General features: G+C 36.4%; 2 protein-coding genes across 3 annotated transcripts in view; both read right to left on the minus strand.

The window, feature by feature from the left end:
- Positions 1-23,416, minus strand: part of LOC125837354 (histone acetyltransferase GCN5) — a 28,711-nt gene extending 5,295 nt beyond the window's left edge. The window contains exons 1-11 of one of the 2 annotated variants that reach the window (XR_007443522.1): positions 22,740-23,416; positions 20,682-20,746; positions 20,513-20,593; positions 17,048-17,119; positions 12,080-12,248; positions 10,211-10,254; positions 9,862-9,961; positions 8,997-9,065; positions 572-626; positions 280-386; positions 113-185 (exon numbers count right to left, since the gene is read on the minus strand). Coding sequence is in view for 1 of the 2 variants with exons in the window: in XM_049516490.1 (XP_049372447.1) it covers positions 280-386; positions 572-626; positions 8,997-9,065; positions 9,862-9,961; positions 10,211-10,254; positions 12,080-12,248; positions 17,048-17,119; positions 20,513-20,593; positions 20,682-20,746; positions 22,740-23,312 (1,335 nt within the window). In the remaining variant the exon portion in view is untranslated. The remainder of the gene's footprint in view (positions 1-112; positions 186-279; positions 387-571; positions 627-8,996; positions 9,066-9,861; positions 9,962-10,210; positions 10,255-12,079; positions 12,249-17,047; positions 17,120-20,512; positions 20,594-20,681; positions 20,747-22,739) is intronic. The other variant, XM_049516490.1, reaches the window with a different exon arrangement.
- The window catches only part of LOC125837352 (uncharacterized), a 293,499-nt gene that overhangs the window by 19,198 nt on the left and 248,751 nt on the right, over positions 1-25,550 (minus strand). The gene's annotated exons all lie outside the window — the stretch shown is intronic.

Genomic DNA, 25,550 nt, shown 5'->3' on the forward strand with positions numbered 1-25,550 from the left:
ATGTGCCTATTTAACTAAAGAAATAGTCAATTAAAGTCGTGCTAGCTGGCCTTTGTGCACCAAAAGCTTAAATAAAGCAAGCAAGAGTTAGAAGCTTGGGTGGTCACTCAACTTTGGTAATTGGCCTTCATAGTCACTCAACTTTGTTTTGTTACCCAACTCACTCAACTTTGCCAAGTTAGCTTCTATAGTCATTATTTCAAAAAATATAATTTATGATACATATTTAATGATGTGGCAACTATAAATTTTTAGAAAAAGGAAAAACAAGAGTTATACTTTCAGGAGTGAGCGCATGAATGCAGTCAAAGATTTCTGATCTGACAAGGAGTTTACTGTTTTGAAACGAGAATGACCATATTGATCAGGAGTCCATCCAGCCTCTCCTATTAAGATGTCAACAGCAAATTCCCATAAGAAATTTAAGATAATTGGAGCACAAAAAGAATACAGCTTAAGGCAAGTTGTAGGGACTCAGATCACACTTATAGAGAGCAGAGTTTAGAAATTCTACATATCCATAAGAAATATAGAAACTAAGAAAAAGGAAATAAAGATAGAAAGAACTTACTCAAGCCAGGGATATCCTCAACCTTGATGGCCTTTTTGGGAATGCCAGCTTCCTTCTAAATAAGTTAGTCAAGATTAGTGAACTTCAAAATCCAACAGTTTCTTCACGATAGCAGCAAAACATAGTATTGCAACATCAGACCAATCCAGTTACAAAGAAAACAATGTCCATATGAGACCATATCTGCAATCGAAAAGAATTTGAACTACCTCTCAAATAAAAGAAGATATCTTCTGAGATACTGTCTTTTGTCCTAGGAAAGTTTTTACATAATCTGTTGACTATGTTGCTCGGACTCTTCAAAAATGCCAACGGGTGCGTGTCGGATTCGCCAAAAGTAGTGTATTTTTGAAGAATCCGAGATGGGTGCGGCATCAAAAGTGAAGAGTCCACGCAACTAAGTCTGTTGACAAGTTAACAAGTCTAAAAGAAACATTTCCCATTAATAAATTTCATTTTGCAAACCAAAAACAAGTCATTTACAGATTGATATTTACAACTTACTAAAACTAGAAAATGATGGCAAAGAAACTATGATTTGTTAGAATATCAATGTATTTAGTGTCCTAAATGGATATGGATTGTATGTAATGTGTAAAATATCGCTGAAAAGCCTGGCGTGGATCGCCAACAGGCTGAAGCTTGTCTTCAAGAAAGTGATAAGCCTCCTGTCTTATGTTGGAGTAAGAGGTTTCATTAATAATAGAGCAAAGATTCTCTTCTTCAAGCATTAAGTTAAGGAGTTTGTCTTGGACAAGGCCCTTTGTCTCCAATACTTGAAGTTCGAAATAGTCTTGATCATAAATCGAGTGAAGGTTCACCCCTCACCCTGGGGGATTGGGGAGTTGAGAGTTCCTTGCTCTTAGGCCCGTTGTAAGGCCAATAAGATTAGGAAGAAGGGGATTGGATTCTGCCTTTTATCCAGACCGACTCTGATCGTGATTTTGACTCTATTATGATACCTCTCCACAAATAGGTATTAGTGTGCTCAGTGTAATAATAGAGACACACATCTTAATAATATTTTTTCCCATGTCTTTACTTCTCACGTGGTATGAGAGCAACAACGAGAACCATCTGGGGAAAAACAAATCCGTTGCCGAGCGTTTTTCCAGTGACTCCTCAGATCTAACTTGCGTCATGTTACTTTCTGTTAAAGTTGTGCGAAAACCAATACCATCACAGGCCCCCCCACTCACCAGCGACAAACCCAGTCAACCCTTCTGGTAGACAACCCTACATGTGCTCTCACATACCTCTCGGAGATCTGACGCCGACAACGCTTTTGACACATGCGCCACCGCATGAAGCCCTTTCCGACTACTTTTCAAGTTGTTTTCCTTCTAGTGTGTTCTTATAGTAATTCTAAGAAGTTCCCTCCACTTTAATGTATATTCTAATCGCCTGAACCCTATTCCTGATTTCATCAAGTGCATATCAGGGAAAGCGGGGGCATCTTTACACCAATTGTGCAGGTAGCTATTTGTACGACAAGGAATTTTGCCACTCAAATATGTGTCTTGCAACCTAATCTGAGCCCTTGTCTAAGTTGGTTGTCCTCCTATTTCTGACCCCACCCACAAGGTTCCGTTGCACATCAGTCAATAGAATAGTGTTTTTCGGGGTTACAGTGAGTTTTAACCCTTCTTCACAATCTTTAGATGGTTATTTACTAGATATCTCTTCAATTCAACATGTCTTTGTGGTCGATATTTTTGGCTCCAAAAATACAGAAATTGAAAATTCAAGTGCTATGATTATGTTAGAACCCTTAGTGGGAAATCCAAACTAGTTAGCTTGGGCTTCCTTGGTTGAGTTTTGGTGCTAGGGTCTAGATGTTCGAGATCACTTAACGAAAAAGGCTAGTTCGGTTCATGAAAAGGACCAAAGCACAGTGGGAGAAGGTTGATGCTTAATTATATAGTATCTTGTGGCGATCTATTGATTCCAAGTTGATGCCCTTGTTTCGTCTATTCAACACATGTTATTTAGTTTCGGAAAAGGCTCACGCTTTATACAGTCATGACATAGCTCATTTTTATGACATGATATCTCAGATGACACATTTAAAGAAAAAAAATTGGATTTGTCTACTTACTTGGGACTGGTACAAGCAAACATGAAGGAATTTGATAGGTTGATATAGTCACAACGAACGTTGAAAAACAACATAAGCAAAGACAGACTTTGTTTCTAGTACTTACACTTGATAGACTTCCTAATGACCTTGATTTTATGTGTGATAAGATTTTGGCCAGTCCAACAGGTCCTACAATTGATGAAATATTCTCTCGATTACTTGGCCTTGTCGCGCCACTCAATCACACCGTGGACTTAATCACCAACCATTGACTCCTCGCTCCACCAATCTCAAATAATAGATAATCGAGCATCCTGATCTATGAAGAATTGACAAGGATCCCATTTTGGAAGATTTTGGCCCAAGTGTAGTTATTGTAATAGGCTTGGATACACTCGTGAAGTAGGTCAACATGTAACAAGAGGTTTACTTTATCTAAAGTGAAGTATAATGAGTTCCTTCATTATCAAGCAAGTAAGCAGACATCACTACAAGTAGTCTCGGTTGCTCAGTCTTGTACTTCAGTTGTTGGTAATTCTTTTTCTTGTGTTTCAAAGTCTAATACCCTAGGACGGTAGACCATGGACTCATGCACTTCTTATCATATGTCCGGTAATATATCACTTTTATCAAATATTATTTATTCACAATTTCTTCCCAATGTTACTTTAGCCTATGGGATCCAAATAAGAGCAAAAAGAGTTAGACAAACTAATCCTCCATTACTCTAAACTTTGTTCTTTGTCCCTAGAAGTCCTAGTTCTGTATTTGTCATTTGTTTGATGCATGCCCTTAATTGCACCATTATATTTCTTGATGATTCTTTTGATAAGCAGGACCACAGTACGAGACAGACAATTGGTACAGGGCCCTCAACCTCTCCAACTACAATGTTACAAATCCACCAGACTTATACCACAAACGTTTGGCACCAAAGTTTTTCAAACTACAGAAGATGGTGCCTAGTTTGTTTAGTCTATCACATTAGATTATGAGTCATGTCAACGTGGGCAATACACTTGCACTAACTTTACTCGTAGTGATGAAAGTTGTGGAGTCTGGATTATTCATTGGTTCATTCAGATATTTGGGGTCTTGGTAGAGTCGGTTCAACCGTAGAATTTTGTTAGTTTATTCATTTTATTGATGATTAATGAAGATGTACTTTGATTTTCTTAATAAAAGATCATTTTATGTTATTTTCTAGATTTAGAGTTTTTCTGCAAAAATATAAATCAATTTGGTGTTTCTACTTATACTTTTCGTAGTGATAATACCTTAGAATACTTATCCTCCTAGTTTTAGCAGTTTATGACTCACCAAGAAATGATTAATTAGACATCTTGTTTGTACACCCCTCAACATAATGGGGGTACTATAAAGAGGTAGAATAAGCACCTCATTGAAACTGCTCGCATTCTTCTTATTCAATCTCATGTTCCGTTGTGTTTGTTGGGGGCAATGTGCTTCTCACATCTTGCAATTTAATAAATCGGAATCTCTTAACTTCCACTAAATATCAGATTCCTTATTCAGTATTGTTTCCTTAATCACCTCTCAACTCTCTTACCCAGTGTCTTTGGGGGAGGATGTTTTGTTCATACCTTAGCTTTTGGGAAAAATAAATTAGACCTTTGTGCTCTAAATTGTATCTTTCTTGACTATTCTTGGGTCCAAAAGGGGTATCGATGCTACTCATCTAATCTTTCTTGGTATCTTATGTCAACTAATGTCACATTTTTTTAGTCTCAACCTTACTTTACATTTTTTGATTATCTCTGAGGTCTTACTTAAACTAACTTTTGAGGAATCCATGGTTACTTCTACATCTCCAACCATAGTGCCACCACTCTGACTTATCATTGTCGTTCGCATCCAACATCAAGCATAGATGATTCACGTCTATTACATACTTGTCTACAAGTGAAGCACTTTCTCATCTAAGATGGCGACAAGCTTGATTAATGTGATGTGTACTTTATATGTGAGTGGTACTTGGGAGATTGTTCCTCTTCTTCAAGTAAATCTATTGTTGATTGTTGTTGGGTTTATTTACTCAAAGTTGGTTCGAAAGGTCAAATTGATAGACTTAAAGTTCGCCTTGTTGCCAAGGGGTATACTTAGATAATTGGGTTTGATTACAGTAATACTCTCTCCCGTGGCTAAAATAGCATATGTCCGTCTTTTCTATGCATGGTTGTTGTCTGTCATTGGTCTATTTTCCAGTTGCACATAAAAAATGTTTTTTCTCCACGATGACCATGAGGATAAAGTGGATATGGGCCAGCCACCTGGTTTTGTTGCTTAGGGCGAGTCTAGTAGCCTTGTATGTCGATTGGGTTGGTCACTCTATGGTCTGAAACAATCTCTTCGAGCGTAGTTTAGGAAGCTCAACATACTAATTTAGAAGTTTGTCATGACTCGTTGTGAAGTTATCTAAATTTTGCTCTAAATATGTGGATTTATTTGGTGATAAATGCTGATGTATTGTTATCACCGACAATAATCAAGATAGTACACTAAAGACATTGGCAGACTGAAGTATTTTCTGGATATTTTGGTCGCTTAATCCAAATCAGGCATTGTTATTTCATAACAAAAGTATGTCGTAGACAACCTTGAGGAGACAACAATGATAGGATGTAGACCCATTGACACTTCTATGGATCTGAATGCTAAACTTCCATCGAGATAGGGGGAGCCATTCAATTATCTTGGAAGATATAGTCGGTTGGTTGGTAAGTTGAACTATATCACAGTGAATAGACATTACTATTCCTATGAAGTGGTGTTTGTCGGTTTATGGTTTCTCCTTGTAAGAATCATTCAGATGTAGTCGTCTACATTCTGGAATATATAAAGTCGGCTCCAAGCAAAGGCCTACTCCTCAAAGATCAAGGCCATGGGCAAATCATTGGATATACACATTGTTAATCGGATAGGATCACTTTCTGAGAGGCGTTCTACTTGCGGATATTGTGTTTTAGTAGGAGGTAATTTGGTGTCCCGGAAGAGACGAAACAAAATGTGGTTGCTTGATCTAGTGCAGAAGCAAAATATCAAGCAATGGTTGTAGCAACTTGTGAGCTACTGTGGATAAAACAGTTGCTTAAAACATTAAGGGGTCGTTTGGTAGGGAGTATTAGGAGAAATAGTCCAAGTATTATGTGTGGTATTATTTAGTACTATGTTTGGTAGGAATTTTGGGTTTATGTATAATCAATACATGGATTAGTTATACACCCTACATGGTATTATAGGGTGTATAACTAATACCTTCCATTTGGTGGTATTGGTTCTAATACCATGGGACTAATCTAGGTAAAGACAAAAATACCCCCTCAAATCCTTTTAATCATTTTGTTTATTTTCTTGATTTTATGTTTTATATTTATACTAATAAATTTATTTAAATAAATTAGCTTACAAATTTTATTATTTAGATATAATTTTTTGTTTAAATAATTAAGGTTGAAGGGTAGTAGGGCTAGCGTGTTATCCTTTCTTGCGAGGGTCTGGGTTGTTAGCGTGTGTAGTAGTCTTAGCCTTGCACTTGCAGTTCTTGTCTGTGATACCTATAGCCTTATGTTGTTTATCGCGTTTCACTTCTCTCATTGTGCTATTGAGGCTACTGTCTCCTCTGTTGATTATTCACTATCTTTCTTATTGGATGGTATGTTTTGTACACTGTTTTCCTCCCCTTTAACTTGGATTTGTTGTACTTGAGCTGAGGGTCTTTCGGAAACAGCCTCTCTACCTCCACGAGGTAGTGACAAGGTCTGCGTACACTCTACCCTCCCCAAACCCCACCTAGTGGGATTTCACTGGGTATGTTGTTGTTGTTGTTAGATATAATTTTTTGTTTCTAAAATATGAGTTATTTAATCTATTTATTATTAATATAAAATATCATAATCCGACTAATATGCTAATGTTGATGTATGAATTTAAGAACAATTCATAAGTCAAATATTGCCTCTTAACGGAAGTCCATTAAACATTACACAAGTAGTCTAAAACAAGAGCATATATATATATATATATATATATATATATATAAAACATCTTGAGTATAAAAATAGTTTAATTTATTTTGCTATATTTTTTTATTTTTTTTATTTTATTTTATGATAAAGAGTTTTTTTTTTAAATTTATTGATACAAAACAAAGTTCAATAAATTTTCTCTATAAATTATTATAGTTGTGTGACCTTTTGAGACATTAACTCCAATTTATTAAGATGACAATTATTTACTCTCAAATAATTTTAAGTGAGAAAATAGTGAACATGACAATAAAATTTTTATTCTCCTAGCTAGTTAAAATGCTATAAAAAAATAATATTGTCCGTCAATTATCTACCTTGACCCAATTATATAAAATAGAAAATCCCATAATAACTAAAGGGTATAATTGGAAAGAATTTTTTTTGAAGAGTTTTAAACCACCCACAAAACTAGGTAAGAAACAGTGAACCAAACACTTGATAAAAATAATCCCTGCATTACTAATCCATGCATTACCAATCCCTGCATTACTAATCTATGCATTACTAATCCCAGCATTATTGATCTTTGTACCAAACGACCCCTAAAAGTTTGGAAAAATCATCAGGAATGTGACAATCATTGGCCCTACACATTGTGGACAAAACTAATATTTCATGAGAAGACTATGTACATGGAGATAGACTGTCACTTTGTTAGAGAAAAGATACTCTCATGAGATACTATTACAAAATTTGTGAAGTCAAATGATCAGCTTACAAATATTTTCACCAGGTCCCTCACTAGTCCTTGTATTAGTTACATCTATAACATGCTCAGTACATATATGACTTATATGCACCACTTTGAGGGGATGTTAGAATATTAATGTATTTAGTGTCGTAAATGAAAAAAAGATTGTATGTAGTGTGCAGAATATATCTATAAATAGGGTTCAATGCAATAGTGTAGATACACATCTTAATAATTCTTTCTTCCATGTCTTTACTTCTCACACGATTCAAGACATCAATCATCAAGGTTATCTTCTGAAGCTATATGTTGGGGTAAAGGGTAGTGGAAACCTTTTGCTCAATTAGATCATGATTGTAAAAAGTCTAGATACATTGATAAAGTATTAGTATATTCAAAAAGCTTAAATCTTAATCAAACCCAAAAAATGTTTGAGAATGAAGATATTCCTTTTACTCGATACAACTTACTCGCACTTCTTATGGATAAAGTCATTTCTATCTTACACACCTTTCTCAACACACTTCTCGAGGTTGACTCCTGGAATTGCTTACAAAGTTTGTTTCAGCTAATCTAGTCTTCCTTCTGTCCCCACAAGCCCACCCTAATGATAGCCTTTAATCGGGGCCACAGACTCCTCTCTCTTTCCATAAGCTTATTCTCAATCTTCACAATTGGCATTCCAAACTCTTTCCTTCACCTCACACCTCCTCTCAATACCATCCCTTCACCCCCAAACCACTTTTCTCATTAATAAAGAGGTATGCCACTTACAGATTCATTTCAAAAGGAACTTGTTGGAACCATAACATTAGATCAAGTGTGTTACTTCATGTATACAGATGTGATACAGCTGATACATTTTTACTTTTAAGAAGAACAAAGGTGTCCAAACCACATTGGATGCACCTCGATTATTCCACAGGTGCCCGCATCCTCCGATCAATATTGAAACCAAGTAATTCTGTCCACTAGAACTTATACAGATAGTTTGATTCTATTGAAAGTCAAATCCTAGCCTCCTATGATCTCTGTGTCAGTTTCATCAACTGTTAGGCCACATCCTTGATGCACTATCACACATCCATTTGATGTCATAAGACATCCACACATAATATAGATACTTTGATAACTCCATTGGCAAGGACGATGATATAGAAGCCCTATGAAAACCGTCGTCAAAATCTCGAGCTAAGGTTGCTGGTGGCTGAAGTACACGCCCAAAAGAGCTGAAAAACATGCCAAATTGGTGAGCATTTTTTTGGTTCTAAAAGTGTCACTGTTTGCCTTATTTCGTTAGGTAGTATTGGGAAGGTGCGACATTAAGTTTACATGTTTTCCTACATTATCTAATAAACAATGATGAAGCATAGTGCAAATCTTATTATTTCAAACTTAAGCATGATCAAAAGTTCATTAGCTAAGCCGACTTTGCCATTGCATCATATTTTTCTCTAAACAGACCCTTGTCCATTGAGGGCTAGAACCCTCTCTCAAGAGATTGAATTAATAAATACAAAAGACAGGAACCACATTCGACCAATGCAGTAATGATTAATCAATATCAAGGAGGGAGCTTTTTGTTCAGAGATAAAAAGTGCATACCTTTTGAAAATCAATTCCTGGGTAGACAATATGACAATTTGATAGCTCCCTTATCTTTTCATCAATTGCCTAATAACAACAAAAGGAAAATACTGCAAGTCAATAGCCTCTCATTTGGGCAAGAACGATATCTTACTCTACAAAGCTGTAATAAAGGCCCATATAAGACTCCATGTAACTAGTCAATTTCTTGGTCGCATTAAAAGGGAAAATTTACTCCAAACAATATAATTTAACTTCCACATGGTTAGAATAACCAGAGCCAAATTATACTGAACATTCAGCCAGGTTCTTTTCTTTTTTTAAAAAAAATAAAAAAATAAGGCCAAACACCATATTGCTACCAGTCCGTACAGCATGTTAGGGGAGGAAATGTGAGGAACTACCAGAAGTAAATATTAATTATGATACAGTGCATAGAGCTTATCCCATTTTTTATTCTTTAAACCCCATCCATATTACAGACTAACTGTGTTATAATCTCTCTTTTTTTAATCCACGAATTAGCATTATAATTTATATGTATGTCTGGACCACTATCTAAACGACCCAAAGTAGTAGAGAAAATTTTATGCCAGACAAACAAGAAATGGTAGACTAATTTATCTGAATGACTACCAAACAAAAAAAGAAACGATCTAAAGGTCTGTAAGTAAGTCCTCCCTCTCCTCCACTACTTCATCGGCAAAAGCAGGGATGTTGGAGAGCTCATATGCAAAAAGGAGATGAAGTCTATAAGTGAAACTGCATTAACAATTGAAATACAGATGACACCCTTCAACAATTTTTATCAAAATTTTACTACTCAAACTTAAGGAAGCCTAGCCAGTGAGAGCATGCATCATGAAGCTACATTTCAGTCTACCTGCCTTTGACGACGTATCATAGTAGATAAATCCGTGTATGGAAGCTTTGGATCTATTTTGCATTCCATAAGGATTCCACCATCATAATCTTTAATATACCTGGATAAAAAGTTAGCATAAATAGTTAAGAATATAAGGTAATCAAAACATCAAAATGAACTATGAGCCTTTCTCTTTTTGTTTCTTTTCTTTTCTGTTTTCCTTCTCTTTTTTTGGTTTGAGGTGGGTTAATAAGGAGATCAGGTGAAATAAGATAATAGAGTACCCTGATAGAAGCATATTGAATTATGCCACAAAAATTATTTCGGTAAATAGCATTTATTCCTTGAAAGCTTAATGTAAACTTACCCTTGCCAACGCTCTTTCTCTAAATAAATCTCTTTCGTGAATCCCTGCAAGGCATTGTAAGAAGTTAAATCATTGGAAAGATAAGACTAAGGAATGATAAAGCTTCTAAGCAATCAAGAAAGAAGATAACAAGTAAATCACCAACTGTTATCCGTGATTATGTTAGATAGTTAATGTACATATGTTTATAGGTAGTGTCCCACATTGGACAAGTGTGTATGTACTTATTGTATTCCATATATAAATAGATAGAAGCACAGGGAGTAGTAGCTATGCATTCACATGAACTCTTCTCCTATGCTATATTTCTCACTTCGCATCAGAACTTTGGTGAGAAAATTTATCGTTGCTCAACATACCAGCAACTCTGAGAAGAAGAAATCAGTCACCACACAATCTTTTACAATGACCACAAGGTTGTCAGCTTAAGCATTCTTTCCACTCTGTGTTGTGCAAAAACCAGCACCATCATAAGGTAGATCAGCCTCAGGGAGCAAAAATCTGAAAGAAACTCTCATCACGCATCGTCATGTGCTGCTGATAGTGACGTCTACGGAGAAGCACCCGACACGTGTTGGGCGTGTGGAGCAGTTTCCAGCCACCTTCAAAGAAAGTCTCAACTCCTTAGTGTTCGGCCATTCGTTCTGTACCCACCCCGTTGCCATTTTTATCCCGTTTCCGATCACCGAAAACCTAATCCAACGACTCCAATAGCTTTTCCATTTTGGGTTTCGGCTGCAGCTTCTACTCTATCCTTTCAATTTCAGTATTATCCAGCGACTCTTCGACCACTTTCTGCCAGCTAGCAGTTCTCTATCCATTTTCAAGAAAGTTCTCCAGCTTTCTTGGCTATATTGTGTGATTAGAGATCTCCTCAATCCAATCATATCTTTCAATTTGATGCTTATAGTTCCAAATATATGGGAGTTATCTGTAACAAGCACGGTACATGTGACTTGTATGCCCCAGCTTGAGTGGGTGTCTTAGATAGTTGATGTAGATATGTTTATACTTAGTGTCCCATATTAGACAAGTGTATGTACTCATTGTATTCATGTGTGTAAAAAGATAGAAGTGCACGGTGTATTAATTATGCATTCCTCATAAGATCTTTCCCCGTGTTATAGTTCTCACAGATTAGGTAAATAATTAGAAGATAGTAAAACTGCATATTTCCTGATAAGTATGAAAAGACTTTTGATCATAAGAGTGTCATAATTTAAGATTCAATCAACTGAATTTATATACCAACAAAAGAATCCAAGCATAAATAGGACTATGCTTTGGCAAAAGGTGGCATGCTTCAGGTGTAATAATATAGATGATTTTTGGCTCTGAGGTGATGCTCTTGTAGACAAAACCTTGAGGCCTTTTTCACCACGAGCCAACCTTATTAACAGCTGTATAAAATTTACACTGGTTGACCCATTTTTCTACCACGTTTCTGATTAAAGGTGTAGCTAGTAAGTCCTCCATTATATATTCATCAAACAGCTCTTTTTAAAAAGTCAACTAGATAAAACATTGATCACAATTTTCTTGAACATTACACAACAACTTGAAGTTCAACTTTTAATGATCCCATACTGATCTTCATCTGGTTCTTTTGTCCTAGAGTTCTCTTTCAGATTGATGAGTAAAATATTGTAGGCAATTGTTATAATTGTCACTCTTGAATAAAGGAAATATAACATAAAAGATGAAATGGAAACGACGAGTTAGGTAATGCCATTATTTTTAACAACCTCATGAATAATTCATAAGACTCATTAACAGAGTGCATTTGACGTAAACATGAATTTGCTGAACCGACTGGTCAAGTTTGTTACAAATAATAATACCATACTAAAATAAGAACCAGTGAAGTACCTGTTTGACAAAGTAACCAACAGCATTGTTGTCAGCATATGTTAGAAAATGAGTCAGCCCATCCACATCGCGTGCATGCTGCTTTAAGTGATTCATCAGTCTGGTGCCATAGCCCTTAACTTGTTCATCTGCTGTAATTGCACAAAAAGCTATCTCCCCAAACTTCTGGCTACAGCATCAACAAAAAGATTTCCGTCAACAATTTATAGATGAAACAAAATGTCACAACTGAACAAATTACACACTTCTTCCACATACTTTTTTGCTTCAGAAGAAGATGTGAATCATAATGTGGAATTAAAATCTACTTATCACTCCATCCAAAAAAAACATTTTCTTTTGTGTTTCTAAAAGCAGTTGCAAAATACTATCAATTTCTTCTAATGGTAACCCATTTCCTTTCAATATTGAAATCATTTTGGATATTAAACTATTGAGAAGTAATAGAAACATGTTATTATTATGATGTTTTTGTTAGAATTAAAATAGAAATAGGATTGCATCTCTTTTTTTATAATCGTGGTGTTCGGACCAGTCGCACACCTCTACTAATTCTACTGGATACCTGTCATCTTGCACCAGCAATAGGTACCAAATAACTATATCCACATAGGATTGTATATATTACCCTACTTGGTACTTGGAAAAGAATTGTAATGTAGTGTCTATAAATAGGGGTCAATGTAATAATGTAGAATACACAATCCAATAATATTTTACTCCTTTATTTTTCACATGGTACAAGATTTGTGAGATATCTTCGTTGTGCAGTAAACCAGCGAGTCCGGAATTGTCACCATGCCTCTTTCTGGTGATCTTTTTCCAGATAGATTGAGTCACCTAAGGTACTTCTTTTTCAAAAACCGACAACACCATTGTAACACCACGAAATCAAGAAGCCTAGAAAAGGGAGTCAAGTGGGAGGTCACCGGCCCATAACTGAGCCATGGCACCCTTTTCATGGAGCCCTTCACGGCCGCAACACGGCTCGTGGTGGTGCTCGTGGTGCCTTCCAGAAGCTGGCCAAGAGGGACTCCCCTCCCACGAGACCCCAGATGGCACGTGGTGGTGGCCGTGAAGGGCAGGCAGAATTCCCCTAGCCACTGGTCCAGGGTCACGACTACCCTGAGACGGCTCGAGTGGGCCTCCATCTGGAGGTTCACGTCAGCTGTAAGCCAGGGTCAGTTGAGTCTTTTCATAATTATTTTATCTCGATACTATGTCGTTTTTCCCTTACCTAGAACCCCTATATTAGTATTTTTAACCCCAAAATTCCCCAATTAAAATCATTCTCTCAAATTTACAAAAGAAGATCAAGTTTCTTCCTCTCAAATATTTCTCTCTCTAGAAAGCTTGAAGAAGAAGGGTTCAACCTAGGGTTCCAAGTGAAGCCTCCAATTCCTCCCTTGAAGTTGAGCAATTGGCATTGAGGTATGATAATTTTCATCCATGGATTCCTTCCATTCATGGAGTTCCCAAATTTTCCTATTTTCAAAGTTAGAAATCCCCAATTGAGTTAGGGTTTTTCTTCTATGTTATGGGTTCTCTTTATTATTGATTTAATTGATTGAATTATGATCTCTTATGCATGAATTGATGAAATTATATGGTTTTATGATGATTCCCCATGAACCCATGTAATTCCCATGTTTTCCAAGTTATGATGAATATGATGTGGGTTTTGAATTATGAAATTAAGCATGTTCTTATGGAATTTATGTAAATGTTTTAAGGATGCTTAGAGAGTGAAGTATCAATGATGATGATTGTTGTTGTGTTGTTGAAAGGATTTCTCATATACACATGGAAGCATGATTGTGAAAGGTTTTCTCACACACTAAGGGTTCCTAAGTTTGAAAGGTTTTTCTCACCTAAAATGAACCAACGATTAAGGAGTTATGCTAATGTTGAGGCAAGAGGCGATTACCCATGCTTTTTATTGAATGACAAGAGGCGATTACCCATGTCATGTGATGTAAGGACAAAAGGCGATTACCCATGTTCCTTAAGAGCTAAGATGAATACGATTAATAACTATTCCGTGGAAGTTAAGCTTAGTACCGAGTGGACAAGTGGCGATTACCCAAGTCCCATAAACTATGCGCCATCATAGGATGTCTAGATAGACATTAGCTAGTGGATCCACAAAAGCTAGAAGTTCATGGTCCTTACCTTGGCAAGTAGGACAACTCTTTTCGGTGTGGGAGACACCGGATTCCATGTTGATAGCTCGCATGGTCTTATATGTCGATTAAGGCTACTTCCCACAAGCAAGCTATGATGAACTAAGATTACTTCAAGAAGTATCGTAAGTATGTTTTAAGATGATGTTCACTTGCATTGATCATGTTTTATGACCTATGTTTTCTAACTCACAAGATTGATGTTTTAGCTTGATCATTGCTTACTCATGAAAATGTCCTGTTTTAGCATGTTTTAAATGTTTTTATGCATGGCTATCATACTTGGTACATGTTTGTACTAACGCATACTCTTGCCTACATTTCCCCAAATGTAGGGACCGACAGTCAGGGTTCTCACTTTCGTGGCTAGAGGTTGATTTGAGAGATTCCGAGCTTTGGTGAGTCCTCATGCTTCGAGGACCGAACTTTCATTATTTTCAGTTCTTTCCTTATTTTTAGTTTTGGACATGATGTATAGGCTAGGCCCAATTTCATTCTTATGTACTAGATGACTTTGAGACGATGTTTAGATTTCCGCTTTGCTTTACAAAACTTTGTTACATTGAAAGTGTCTTTTTAAATCTTTTTATTCTATTATCTTGTATTATGAAAGCTAAGTGGCTTGTATGGGGCCTCTCGGGGTCTTGTACGCCATGTTACGCCTAGGGGCTACCTTGGGTCGTGACAACCACATGATAGGGGATACTCCGGCTACAAAACCCCATCAGAACACTCGAGTAGACTCTCTGGCGCGCACCAGCAAAACCAGCATCTCTGACAACGCGTCTACAACACGTGTTGGATCTTTCTTCGGTAGGTTCATCCAACTATTCTGAGTCACCTGAGATATTTCTCTGAAGATCTCAACAACCAAAACCCTAATCTGGCCACTCGAGTCAGTTTTTTGGGAAGATTCAAACCTTTTTTAGCTTCTATTCAGTTTCAAGACTTCTAATTCTCAGAAAATTGGTGATTTCTTCTTTGGTCAGATTGCCTTGAAGTTTTAAGCCATGTCTTTCGGATTTGATGTTTTAAATTCCAAAAATACGAGAATTTGAAGTTCAAGTCCTATAATTACTCCTGAACCGTTAATGGGAAGTTCAAATTATTTAGCTTGGGCTTCCTTGGTTGAGTTGTGGTGCAAAGAGCAAGATGTCCAAAATTACTTAACGAAAAAGGATAGTGAAATAGAGAAGAAGACCATAGCACAGTGAGAGAAGATTGACACTCAATTATGTAGTATCTTGTGGTGATCTAACGCTAGTGGTACTTCGGAGCTTGTTTATCTTCCTTTAAGTAAATCTCCTATTGGTTGTCGTTGGGTTTATGACTTTGGTCGGAATGGTCAAGTTGGTCAGTTTAAGGTTCACCTTGTTGCCAAAAGTGTATACTGAAATATTTGGGCTCGATTATAGGGATAGTTTTCACCCGTGGCTAAAATAGCATGTGACCTCCTTTCTTATCCATGGTTATTGTTCGTCATTGAATTATCTCATATTGACTAAACCTAACATTTCTTTTCTTGTGAGTGTTATAAGGCAATTTATGGGTTCTTTTCGTGATAGTTATTAGGATGCAATTGTCCACATTCTGTGATATATAAAGTCAATCCAGGTAAAGGACTACTCTTCAAGAACTGAACTATGAGCACTCGGGCAAGATTGCCTTTAGGTAGACGTTTTACATCTAGAAATTGTGTTTTAGTAGGACGTAATTTCGTGTCCTACAAGAGTAAGAAACAGAGTGTGGTTGCTCAAACTAGTGTAGAAGCAGAATATCGAGCAATGGTTGCAGCAACTTGTGAGCTAGCTTGGATTAAACAATTGCTTAGAGAATAAAAATATGGAGAAATCAGTCATGGAACTTCTGTGTAATAACAAGCGGTCCTTCATATCGCATCAAATCTGATATTTCATGAGAGGACCAATCATATTGAGATTGACCGTCACTTTTAGAGAAAAGATACTTTCAGGAGATCTTGTTGCGAAATTTGTGAAGTCAAGTGATCAACTTGCAGATATTTTCACCAAGTCTCTCACTGATCCTCGTATTGACTATTTGTTACATCTGTAACAAACTCGGTACATATGGCTTGTATGCGCCAATTTGAGGAGTGCTAGAATTAGAATAGTAATTAAGATTGTATATATTGTCCACTGAAAAAAGGATTGTAATGTAGTGGCTATAAAGAGGGCTCAATGTAATAATGTAAAATACACAATCCAATAATTCTTTCCTTTATTTTCACAGTTTTAAACTAATCAAAAATCACATTTAACTCAACTCTCGGGTCCCGTTATCTTCTTCAACTCCACCCTCAACTCCCGTGCGTAGTCACATAAAGACAGTATATTGATACACGGGGATTTAGAGGTATTAGCTGCATGATTAACTTGAATTCATATTAAGCATTGAATCCAATAAGATATAATGGACTTAAACCCACTTTATGCAACTGTCCAGTGAGGATTGCCAAGTCATCACTTATCAAAAGAAAAGTACTGGTCAGTCATCTAAAAAAGTAGTTATAAATGCAACTGGGAGTAAAATAAACTGCATATTGATGAATATGAATCCACTTCCTGAAGGGAGAGAACACGAAAACACTAATGATTGGATGAAAAGAAGTTTCAGTATTTAATTACTAGCTTTAAGTAGAAAAGTGGAAAACCATTTTTAGTTTTTTACAATCAGCAAAAGCACATTCTGTTGGATGATAAGAATCAGACAATGACTCCAACCTCTTGCTGTATGAGTAGAATAATAAAAAGAACAAGACAATTACCTGGTATATGGACGATATGTTATACCACCAACCACCAGATTGCGTCTGACGACCATTACAGACTTATGGTTTCTGTAACAAGCAGAAACGAAAAAGAGACTAAGAATAATTTACAAACACTACAGATCACAAGCTATTAGCCATCAAGAAAAGCCGTAGAAGGTCACCATGTTTTTGTTTCTCTTTCTTTTTCTTTTTTTGGTAATAAAGAAAATACTTAATGAATGCAGGTCAATGACCCCTAAGTAGAAATGGCATACAAACAGAAAAGAGCCTAGCCTGAAATATTATTATCAATAAAGACTAAAGAGTAGCAATCATCTACAATATCCAGGATTTGCTAGTACTCTAAAATTATATACCCAAAACACAAGATGACACTCTGATATGCCCAAAGAAGTTTTCGACATACTTAACTTTACTCCTGACTCTGACAGAATATCCTTGAATTCTTAATATAAAAAGGTTATTTGGTGAAACTCCATAATTCCTTTCTCTCCACATTTTCCATATGATTATCAAAGGAGCGACTCCAACCTCTACTCCTCTTCTTCCTTCCAATTGCAAAACTTAAATTAAAATCTCACCATGCCAGCACTACCACTTAATACCAAATAGGTTCCAAACTCTACTCCACAATGATGTGCAACCTTGGAGTGACGTCGCAAGTGATTCACGTCTTCACTAAATCTCCTACATATGTAGCATATACAGAAGATACAAGTATTAGTGATTCGCGTCTTCATCAAACCTTGTATGATGTAGCACATACATAAGATACGAGCATTCTTCCTCTTTCACGTGTTCTTGCAACAAGGATGGCCAATACATGGCCAGCAGACCAAAAGAAGCAGAATTTTCCAGGGTAGAACCAACTATCATGCGCAGAAGACACGATCTTAAACATGATATGACACTTTCATGGACAAAAGAGCATATCTTTAAGAATCAAATAGGAGGTCATTTATGGTTTAAGAGGGAGAAATTCAAATTTAAGTTCACATTAGAGGGGAAAAGAAGGAGATAGTAGTCTATACCTAACTGATGAAGATGATGATGACACAATGAAGAATTAGATATTTTGACGATCTTGTAGAAGAATAGGATGTTGATCTATTTACATTTTTTTATTTTGCTTGTCCCAGGGAATTATGTGCTATCTACTTTTTTGTTTTTAAATTGAACATTTGCTTATATACATTGTCTTTGAGCAAATTTATTTGTCTTCTAAAAATTGCACTTCACTTTGATGAAGTGAGCACTACACCGCACTTCAAGTGAAGCTGGGTTTTGTCGCTTCACGCTCTCAAAAACACTGTGATCTAGGCACCCAACAACAAGCCAAGGTAGACAGTAAATAGGGCTCCTACCTTACAATTTGGTACTTGTGCTGAATATTCACTGTTTTTTGCCTTGCCTATTAGTATGATTTTGCATTTCCTGAGATTGATCTACAGTTTTGACACCACTTCAAAACGTATAAGAATTTGTCTAATGAATGTCAATTGAGACACATCTGCATCACAGAACAGCAATGTGTCATCAACTATAGAAGATGCAACCCTAACGTTGCTTTGACCATAATTGAGACAGTTAAACCCCTCCAGTACCATACTGACACATCTCATTCCATCATTTCACTCTCAGCTTCCATAACCAAAATGAATAACATAGAGATAACGGTTCTCCCTGTTGCAAGCCACTAGAGCTGTTGAAAAATTCACTGGAGTTCCATTCAGCGGGATCAAGAATCTTCATCCATTGATACAAAATTTGATCCATTTCCTTCACTTCTCTCAAAATCCATCTTCTTCTTTTTTAATAGGGTAATTAATTTTATCAAAAATTGAGGGAAACCCTGCATACAAGTCATACCAAAAGAGAACCTACACCATGATATGGTTCTCAACAAAAGAAATCCAATCCTCTATGCAATTAGGGACTCATAATTACACCAACAAGAATCTAAAGATAAAACACTACTTCACATGATGAATCCAGGAATACCCACTTCCCATGGTCGTAGCCCTTCTCTATGTCCAATTCACATAGAACCTCCAGCTTCCCTTCTTCCTTCTAGAGTTGACCGCTCTGTTTGCCATAAGATCCATTCCACAAGTGTGTTCTAAGAGGTAGACATTGTATCGTTCAACACCTTTTTAGTTTGTTGGAGAGCACCATGAAAATTATCTTATAAATGCTCCTGTCCACACTAATAGGCCTATATTTCTTGATGCTCGTTGCTCCCTACCTTTTCAGCATAATGGTAATGAATTATGATTAATGTTTGTTCATACTCTCCAGCTTTTTGAAATATAATTATAGCTTTCATCGCGACACTCTTAATTATGATCTACCATTTTTGGAGAAACGCCAGCATGACTACATTTGGTCTGAGGGCCATGTCTACCGCACAACTCTTCATTGCCTCTTACACCTCCTCTTCCCCAATAGCCCTCAACACTCCCTCTTTTCCTCTCCTATTTGATTTAACACCTTCTCCCATCTTAGGTTTCCAACTCACCTCCTCCCTACACAAATGTTCATAAAATACGCAACCGCTCCTTTTACCTCCTCAGCCTTAAAATCATTGCATTCACCTCCATTGACTCTATAAAGTTCATGCTCTAATTTGCAATTGTTACCTTATGAGAAGATAAAATATTTGATTCTCCTCTTTCAACCACAACTTCGATGATTTTTCCCTCCAAGTGATGTCTTGAGCTATTGCTTATGTCGCTAACTCCCTCTTCAACTCCCTCTCTTTTTCCCTTTCCTCCAACTCCTTCAGTCCTCCTGCTCTCTCCATCTTCCCGTAGCAGTAGCCTGATCGTCGAGTGCACGATCATGACAGGACTCGAGGAAGAAGCCCCGACTAACTCCGTGCCAGCAGCCGCAATAAGATAGGGGGGCAAGTGTTCTTTGGAATGATTGGGCATAAAGGGCACGTAGGCGGTGAATCGAGTTGAAATGAAAGCAACCAAAAGCTGACGGAATGCTCATATTTTAATTCTAACGTATATTTGACCCCATAAGCAGGACCAAGCATGTTGCCTCCAAAAGCAGAACCCCGTATTTCTTCTAGAGAATCTCCTAATTGTTCTAGAGCAACTAGAAAGAGATTCTTTAACCAGAAAGAACTCGTATTTCTTCTAAAGAATCTCTTAATTGTTCCAGAGCAACTAGAAAGAGATTCTTTAACGAGAAAGAATTCGATTTAGATGTAGGATACTTATCCAGAAGTTTTTGCAACTCAATCATAGATGATGAAATCATCAAAGATTTAACCCTTTCAAACTCTATTTATAACTCACTAGAGGACCGGGAAACAAAGAGAAGATGTGTCCGAACGAGATGAAGAGAAAATTGAGTATTCACATATACCGTTATTTCAAAATACAACCTTAGCCATGTCAAGAGAAATAAAATGATATAAATACTAAAAGAACATTTCAAGATCCACACCTGTCCATCACAAGACGAACAATATATTCCTTAGGCATGTTTGGTAGTTGCCTTGCAAATATATTCTTCAATCCTACTAACCTGCAAAGAACATATAGCAATTATTGGTTGCCAGGATAGATCACATGTGTAAACGCTACGTGTAACAACGTAAGATAAATATTGATACCAAATCATATGCTCATCAACACCATCGTTTGAAACACATACAAACTTGAGTCTTCCTGATTCCTCCTGCAAAATGTTAAAAGTTACTTTGATAGTAAATGAATGGAAACAAGTCTACAAATAAAGATTTGAATGTACTGACAATCTGTAAAACCCTTACAGGTTCAGACTTTTAGTTACAAAAATTTGGAAAGTCAATCCTATAAATAACCTCAACTTATGCAAAAACAAAAAGTCCCTAAAAGAAAAGAGAACAGAATAGAATATCTCTCTCAATCCAATTCTTACCATAAAGGCATAAAAAAATGGATCTTGGATCTAACTCAACCTTAAAAACTAGTTCAAGAAAGGAGGATTGTCCAAAGCCATATAAAGAGACCACCCATCCCTTTTTCATCCGATAAGGGACACTCCAACACCCCACCTGACGCCCAAGGTTGGACATCTGGAGTGTGAGCAATTTAATATAGGCACCAAACATCGGGAAATAACAATGGAGATGGATCAGTGCTATGATACCTTGTAGAGAAATGAACAGACCTAACTAAACACCAAAAATTAGCTCAAGATGGGAGAATTGCCCAAGACCATATAATGAGACCACCCATCCCTTTTTCATCCAGTGTGGGACTCTTCAACAGTCCCCTCACATGGTCTTGGGCAATCCTCCCATCTTAAGTTAAATTTTGGTATTGAGTTAGGTCCAAGGTCCATTACTCTAACATTTACCACCATGATAGAACAATTTGCTTTAGTACATCACCTAGAGTTGGTTAGAGAGATCTAATCATTTTATTCCATGCTAGAAATTGACATCTTTTTAAATCACGTGGCTTCTTTCTCAACACCACCATCTCCATGATAGTAATATCACCTTTTGTTTATGTAGTCCCGAATAAGCTATCTTTTTTTATAATTTATTTTTCTTGTCACAGGAATTGAACATATTGCATTGTTTCCAATTTAGTATAACCCACTTGACCTTTTTCTTTATAGTTTGTTTTCTCTTTGCTAAAAGAATGTTTGAATTTACTCATTTACATTACTCACTACTCAATGCAAAATTAATTCTTTTTTCCTTCTTCCATCGCTTTACTTCTCTTTTCTGTTTTTTTCCTTTTCAACAAGTTAATTTTCTCTAGTTTTACAGCAAACCAAGGAATATTGGGTTCTTTGACATCTCAAGTTAGTTGAAGCAGAAAGTTGAAGGTGGGCTAGTACCTATCTTGACTTGAAATGTCAAAGTCCTAGTGGGACCAAATAGACAAGGATATCAATCGTGTATGCCAAGAAGAAAAAGATACATGTAATGGAACCAAAAAATTACAAAAAGTTGAACAAAATACAAGTGCATAATTTTAGAAACAACCATCAGAGGTAGTAGCCACTTAAGTATAATGTTAGAGCAAGAGAGGAAAAAATTCATGATTTACAGTATGTGACTGAGCCTCTCCTTCTTAGCCGAACTGGAAGAACAACAAAGTAATACCAAGGAAATATCTTACATTATCAAAATACGAAGAAAAAAAAAAGTTAACACCAAGAAAATACGAAGCTACATTACTTCAAAGACACTAGGTGTGGAAAATAAAAGGATGTCAATACAATTAGGGAAGTTATAGGAAGGGGAAACGAAATTCTTAAAACCGCAATTGGTCATAAACCTTTGAACGTCTAAAGAGGGGTACACATACAAATCCCATTGGAGACTTCCAAAAGGTTTGATGCCTAAATTTAGTTTCTAGTTTCTTATTCATAACAAACAGTCTTCAAGAGCTATTCGCATTATCTCAAACAGAATGCATCCTTTGCATTCTATCTGCTCAATATATCCTACAGAAAGTGGCAGGAATCATTTCACAATTCAACAAACAGGACACAGAAGCTACTTAAAGATACTCATATACTTCAATTTTCCATGGAAAATTATTCATTTAGAGGATCATTTACCCGTGTTTGAAAACTATTTTACTTAAATAACACATATTTCAGAAAACATTTTCCACCATAACAAATATTATCCATTGGAAAAAAGTTTGTTATAGCTGAAAACTATTACCTCCCTCTTTAAGCTCTCTTCCCTTGCTGTATAAGCACCACTAGTCTGTAAATTGTCAGTAAAAATATTCTTCATACTCTCATCCTTCACTACCGCCCCTGAAACAGAACCAGTGGCAGTAGGTGGCGCAACATTACCGGAACAACCAGTGCCAGCTTCTTTCGCTATCTCGGAAGACTCAATTTTCACTGAATTATCACTCTTAAGCTTAGTATTCCTCCCTGGGGGTACCATAGCCACGCTAGTCTCCAACCGTGAGGCAGTGAAATTGCGCATGGAAGAAGCATCATAATCTTCTTCGTCATCATCACCGACCTCTTCGGAGTCATCTTCGGAGTCGGAATCAGCACCGCCTCCGCGGGCGCTGATACTCTCTAAGTCATCGTTGGAGGTAAGAGCGCCGTCGCGCGTGTCAGAGAAAGAGGACGGGAAAGGCGGCGCGTGGTCATCAGATGCCATCTTGCGTTTGTGGATCGACGAGGTTGCTGAGGCCGACGCAGAATGTGAGGGTGACGGAGATTGTGAACTCCGGGATCGGCCCGGCGCCGTCAAGTGCGATGAGAGAGCGTCCATTTGAAACAATGATTCGGTTCGAAATTTTTGAAATTCAGGATTTATGAACGGGGCAGGGTGGGGTAGTTGCGGATCAAACCCACGAAAGATTTCAATTTGCCCTGCCACACCTAGAAATTTATTATTTTTAATTAATTTCCCCTGTTATACATAAACTAAACTATTATATGTATTATCGCGCTTGCGCGGTTAGTTGATAAATATAATTATAAATATTGATTTAGTGAAAATTTTAAAGTTTAACTTATTATATAATGATATAGTAGAATTTATTTGAGAGAATGTTAATATTTAGCACATTGATCTGTGATAGTAGAATATTTATGTAAATAAATTAATAATATGTGCTTAATTCAGTGTTTAGAGTTTTTTTTTTTTGGTTAAAATGTCTAGAGTTGACATTAATAATTTTTAGCATTATTTAATTTATTTATTAAATTATGCAAAAGCATAAATACTCTCACTCTATCCATATTGTCCTCTTATTAGAATAACAAGGATATAAAAAAATTTAATTGTTAGATTAAATTAAATTAAATATAATTAAGAAATATCATATGATTATGATATTGTTATGTATTATATAATTCTTACAATTGAATGATATTTTTATAAATTTATTTTTAAATCAATTTTGAATAACATATTGAACAGATTAGAATATAAAAAAAAACATAATTATGGATTTTATGACCCTATCATTTTTCTTTGATTATTTATGGATTTTAACATTAAAACTTGGGATTTTGATTGTCAAATGGCAAGGTTTTTCAAGAACTTGAGTTCTTAACTTAAATGGTGATTGTGAACTATTACACCAATGAGTTCCAAATGCCTTGAATAATGTTTCCAAGTAAAGATTTTCGAATTCAAACCTCATTTTCGGAATTAAATTTTTGAGTTGATTGACCCATTTTTCCAAAATGTATGAATTGGGAGTTGTTAATTCTGTTATCTTATTGTGGCTACTTGAATGAAATAGATTGTGTGGCTTTTGATGTTGTTCGGAAAGGGAACACTGAAGTATTAGATTGACCATTTGATTGTATTGAGGCAAGTAATCTCTTAAACTTTGTAATCTAGTAGAAACGTGTATTTCCCTACATTGTGTGTATTGGGGAATAATGAGAATGAGGTGATGGGTTCATTGTTCCACTTGATTAATCTTAATGAATAAAAAGGGGATTAATGAAAAGGCAACGTGTCGATCCTAATGCTTTGTGAATTGCCTTGTTGTGAACCCTATTTGATCGATTGATGAAATGCTTTGATGGCATTAATGTAATCGCTTGAATTGTTGTCTCTTCTTTATGGTGTGAAATTGCTTATTTGCATTGGATATTATTGTGCACTGTGACGAGACATGTGATGTTATGCCGAAGGGAAATGGTTCCGGCAAGTGACATGATATAAAATCAAAGATAAATGATTTCGGCTAGTGTGATAAAAAGCCAAAGGAAAATGGTTCTGGCAAGTAATGTGAAATAAAACCGAAGAGAAATGGTTCTGGCAAATGATATGATATAAAGACGAAAGGAAATGGTTCCGACTTGTGATATTATGCCGAAGAAAAATGGTTCTGGCAAAAGTTGACTATTGGGACTTGATGCATTTTGATACTTGTGATTGATCTACTTGTTACTTGTGATTGAACTACTTGATACCTATGAGTGACCTATTTGGTACTTGTGCGTAATTACTTGATACTTGTGATTTGACACACTTAATACTTGTTGATTGTTGAAATGTGACTATTGGACTGTGATTATTGAGCCTTCTGAACTGTGCATTGTAGAACTGTTAGGTTGAATTGATTTATATGTAGGTTGTAGTTTGAGGAGGTTCGATTGGGATGAAAGGAGTACTCGTTTTCTAGGTAGTTTGCCTTGTTTATTTGGTTACTTGTTGAGTATTGTGTTGGTTGGTACTCACTCCTTGCTTCTACACTTGTGTAGGTTCCGAGCCCTGTATTATGTGATTGTTCTTCTTTGTCACGCCCCGAGCCTACACCCTGAACGTGGCCAGCACTCAAGAATCATTGTTGGTCTCCAAGCGAACCCTTGGCCTGGCTTATTACTCAGCGAAAGACTTACTTGATAATATAAGAACTCCATTACAACATTAACTCATAAGGTCTCAATAAAAGACTAACTTAATAGAAGTATGAAAGTATATAATTAAACATAAACGATTTACTTCAAATCTCAAAACATCACAAGGGAAGATAGGGAAAAGGCT

Source organism: Solanum verrucosum, unplaced genomic scaffold (assembly GCF_900185275.1).
Source record: "Solanum verrucosum unplaced genomic scaffold, falcon-dt-bn FXZP01000147.1, whole genome shotgun sequence".
Lineage (NCBI taxonomy): Eukaryota > Viridiplantae > Streptophyta > Magnoliopsida > Solanales > Solanaceae > Solanum > Solanum verrucosum.